The sequence below is a fragment of the Pinus tabuliformis genome, chromosome 5_2 (genome assembly GCF_031772625.1).
Source record: "Pinus tabuliformis cultivar Carrire ecotype Pingquan chromosome 5_2, CPIR1, whole genome shotgun sequence".
Lineage (NCBI taxonomy): Eukaryota > Viridiplantae > Streptophyta > Pinopsida > Pinales > Pinaceae > Pinus > Pinus tabuliformis.
The window spans coordinates 481091213-481095396 of NC_142306.1; the positions used below are offsets into that span (position 1 = coordinate 481091213).

At 48.2% G+C, this 4184-nt stretch overlaps 1 protein-coding gene across 1 annotated transcript; it reads right to left on the reverse strand.

Moving 5' to 3' along the window:
- Positions 1–1595: 1595 nt before the first annotated feature.
- LOC149159755 (uncharacterized) lies at positions 1596–2972 on the reverse strand. Its single transcript, XM_089434415.1, has one exon. It carries the CDS (start codon positions 2970–2972, stop codon positions 1596–1598), a length of 1377 nt encoding a protein of 458 aa, XP_089290541.1.
- Between the last annotated feature and the right edge of the window lie 1212 nt (positions 2973–4184).

Consider the following 4184-nt stretch of genomic DNA (forward strand, 5'->3'; position numbering starts at 1 on the left):
TCAGAGTTTTCTTGATCAGCAATTTGCACAATTACTTTGATGTCCTGTGTGAGGAGGTATTCCACCAGTTCTTGTGAGAGGATATGCTGCCCGCCACTGTTAGTCCAAGGGTCAAGACCGATCCGAGCTCGAGTACCATCCCTGATTCTCCATACCAGATTGTCTCTAATTAAGGGAAGAGAGTGTATTAGAGCTTTCCATATGGAAGATATGCCAGATTTGTTCCAATTTGGAAGTCTGATCCAATCCAGGGTGCTGAGAGGCCAGATGTATTTGTGATAAGTGAGACGGGTCCATAAGCTCTGAGATGTTAACAGTGCCCAGCTCATTTTCGCAGCCAGAGCTTGTGCGAAGATAGGGAGCTCCTTTAACCCCCAGCCTCCCCAATTCTTCGGGATTGCTATCTTTTGCCATCCGATCCAGGCGAAGATACGCTTGTCTTGACTACCTACCCATAGATATCTGTTGCATAGGTGCTGTAGACGAGCCAATATGTGCCGAGGAATCTAGGCGAGCGCCATCCAGAATACCGGGGTTGCTTCCAGCACTGATTTGATCAGGACTAACCGCCCAGCCCTAGAGAGGTATCTGTGACTCCAACAGAATAGCCTTTTTTCCACTTTAGCTACAAGCCAAGCCCAATCTGCGATCTTTTGGCTTGTGGGTTTTAACCAAAAACCCAAGTATTTTAGCCCCCTGTCCAATAATTGTGGGGTGTATGGGAAAGCCTGCCGGGCAGTTTGAGACTCATTTACAGAGGTCCTGGCCAGAGTTATGGTAGATTTCATCCGGTTGACCTCCATGCCTGTGGCTTGTGAGAAAAGATTTAATATGCGGAAGAAATTTGTGGAGTCCTGTATGCTGCCATCCAAGAGAATTAATACATCGTCTACAAACAGTAGGTGAGTGAGGTAACATTCTTCTGTTATCTTAAGACCTCTCAGAGCCCCTTCCCTTTTTGCAGTGATGATTAGACGGCTCAAACCTTCCATGACCAATAGGAATAGGAGAGGCGAGAGTGGACAACCCTGTCGGAGTCCTCTTTCTGAGTGGAAGAAATGGGAGGCAGAACCATTGATCAGGATGCTGAAGGAGGGTGTAGTAATACAGGCCATGATCCAATTTATGAGGGGATGTGGGAAGCCCAAATGGATAAGGATCATTTTGATATAAAGCCAGCTGACACGGTCAAATGCTTTTGCGAGATCGATCTTCAGGAGTATACATTTGAGGTGTTTAGTCCAGATGGAATGAAGCGCTTCCTGGGTGGATCCAATGGCCTCATGAATCTGCCTATCCTCTAGGAAAGCAAATTGCTGGGGGGCGATGTGCTTTGATAGAATGGGCTTGATCCTATTAGCAATTATTTTTGAGATGATCTTGTATAGTACATTGCACAGTGAGATGGGGCGGAAATCATCAAAGGAGGTAGGGGAGTCGGATTTTGGGATGAGGGCAATGAAGGTGGAGTTTATGGCGTTATAGAGGCACCCCGATGTTCTGCTTTCCTCAATCACCCCAAGCAGGTCTCCTCCCATGAGATCAAAAAAGGCAATATAGAATTCTATAGTCCAGCCATCCGGCCCAGGACTCTTTTATTTCTTGAACCATTTAAGAGTGCTTTCCAGTTCTTCCATAGAGACAGGGGCTGTGAGATCTGCAGAGTCCTCATCATTTACAAATCTAGGGAAATGAGTGGCCACATTGATGATTTCTGCCAAATTTGTGCCAGCAGGGCTCTTGTATAAACCTCTGAAGTGCTCCGTTCCAAGCTGGGAGAGCTTGTTGAAGGAGTCCGCAAAACCTCCTTCAGGTAGGGGTAGATTCCAGATAGTGTTTGCCACTTTCCTTCCCTTGGCATAATTGTGGAAGAATCTTGAGTTTTCATCCCCTGCTTTCAGCCATGTTGCCCTACTGCGCAATCTGAGCGATTCCTCCCTCTGCCTGAGAATATTGTTCTTCTGATTTTCCAATTCCACCAGTCGGGCTTTGTCATCTCCCGTAACAAAACCCAAATTCCGCTCATCCAGAAGAACTTTTAGTTCTTCTTCCACTTGTGTGATCTGAACATCTTCTCTTGCTTTCTTTTCTTTTGCCCAGTTGATAACTAGGTGTTTTAACTCAGTAAGATTTTTACAGAATCCCCTAGCCAATGATGATTCTCTGTCAATGGGATGCGCTTTCCAGTAGTCTGTAACCAATTTAGTAAAGTCTTGGTCCTGAAGCCACACATGATTGAATTTGAATGGGGCTTTTGGCTTATGGTGAGGGCCCAGGATTTCCAATAAGATAGGGGAGTGATCTGATATGCCTCCCGATCCCACCCATTGCTTGTAGAAATGTAACTGATGGATCAGGGGTCCTTTCATCAGGAACCTGTCTAATCTACGAGCTAATGCAGATGCTCCCACCCTTCTGTTTCTCCAAGTGGGCAGTGGTTTCTGCATAGGTATATCAATGAAGTCATTCTGATCCAAGGTATTTCTCATGAACTCTGTGATGGTGTCCACTTGCGCCATTGAACCCCATGATTCCCTGAATCCCATTGAAAAATTCATATCTCCTCCCAGAATGATTCGATCAAGAGCCATTAGATTACGATTGAAGAATTGTCTCCAGAAGCTTTCCCTCTGTTGGCATGGACCATATATGTTGACAATACGAAGGGACAGGCCGAGATCTGCCGAAAAGATGTCTGCTCCCATGAATCCTTGACCACCCCATGAGGAGTCCAGCCTGATAGATTTTGGGTTATAACCAATTGCCAGTCCCCCCGATCTTCCGTTAGCATCAATTGCCAGGAACTTCCATCTGGCTGCCAGAGTGCTTAAGGAAAGAGATATAGCCTCTGCAGGGCCAAGTGTTTCTTGAAGGAGAATGATATCAGGTAATTCGACCTCAAAAAGTCGTTTGAGAGCTAGTTTCTTTGGGGCACTAGCCAGGCCCCGACAATTGAAAGATAGACACTTCATGGGGGGCCGATCCTCGGGGATTTGGCTGCTCTAAGGACCCCATCAATGGTGGATTGGCGCCCAGATGCGACTTCCGCTCCTGCACGCCTAATGGCTTTGGAAAGATCAGTTTTTCTGCCCCGGGAGGACAGAGATCCAGGGCCCAGTGGGACAATACCCAAACCGGCCTGCGGTCCAGAGGCGTCCGACTGAGAGGGCCAAGGGCGAAGGGAGTAAGGGTGGTAGGATGGCTTCCTGGAGGATGAAATCGAGGAGGGCGAGGATGCGGGAGGCAAAGAGGGTGGAGCAGTAGACGGGATCAAGGGGGGCGAAGGGATGGAGCAATGCGCCAAGGTGAAAGTTACATTGGAAAAAACGAAATCAGATGAGATGCCTGAAGAAATAGAGGGAGGGATAAGAATAGTACCCAAGGCCTGTGCGGTTGCTGCAGCTGCCCGAGCCCTTGTCAGTGGAGGAGAAGGCGAGTCTAGCTTTTTCGGTCCTGCTTTCGCTGGAGAGCCCTGAGCTGATGCAATACCCTGAGATGGGCGGGGGATGATGGGCGAGACTCCTCTGGATGATAAGGGTGAAATTTTTGGAGAGTCTTCCGGGCTTTTGTTCAGTGGGAAATCCTTGAAGAGGTGTCCCACTTGGTGGCAGCGATTGCAGCAAAAAGGGACACCTTCGTAGTCGAGGATTTGAGTTCTGCTGTATTTACCCCATTGCAAAGTAATCTTTTCCTCCTGTCCGTCTCGGGTATCCAAGTACACCAGTACACGTGCTAGGGTTCGTTTCTTCGTTTCCACATATGAGCGGTCATGATCTAGGTACGTTCCCAGTGCATTTCCAATTCGGATGAGTGCTTCCTCACTCCAATACTGTAGCGGCAGCCCTGGCAGACGCACCCATAGAGGTCCTGCTCCTATCTGTTCGCGCTCGGGATCAAATAGGGGGCTCCATCTCTTAAGTAACACTGGTGCCATTTCAATGTGCAAGTACTAAATCTGTGTGACCCTCTTTCGCAAAGTGTAAGGAGAACCACCCCCTCGGGAGAACATGAACCTCCGGTAATTCTATGAGCAGGGCCCCCCAGATTTCTTTTACCCATTGCGTTAGTCTGCCTGCTGAGAAAACACGCCCCCGCACATGTCCTACCAATACCGTTCGTGCCATGGTCATTGTTTCCCCTAGGTCCGATGGATCGCCGAATGCTATGGTAATATCTTTGGCCGT

Excerpts from the sequence above, each read along its gene's own strand:
- LOC149159755 (XM_089434415.1), bottom strand. The coding sequence starts at position 2,972 with ATGAAGTGTCTATCTTTCAATTGTCGGGGCCTGGCTAGTGCCCCAAAG.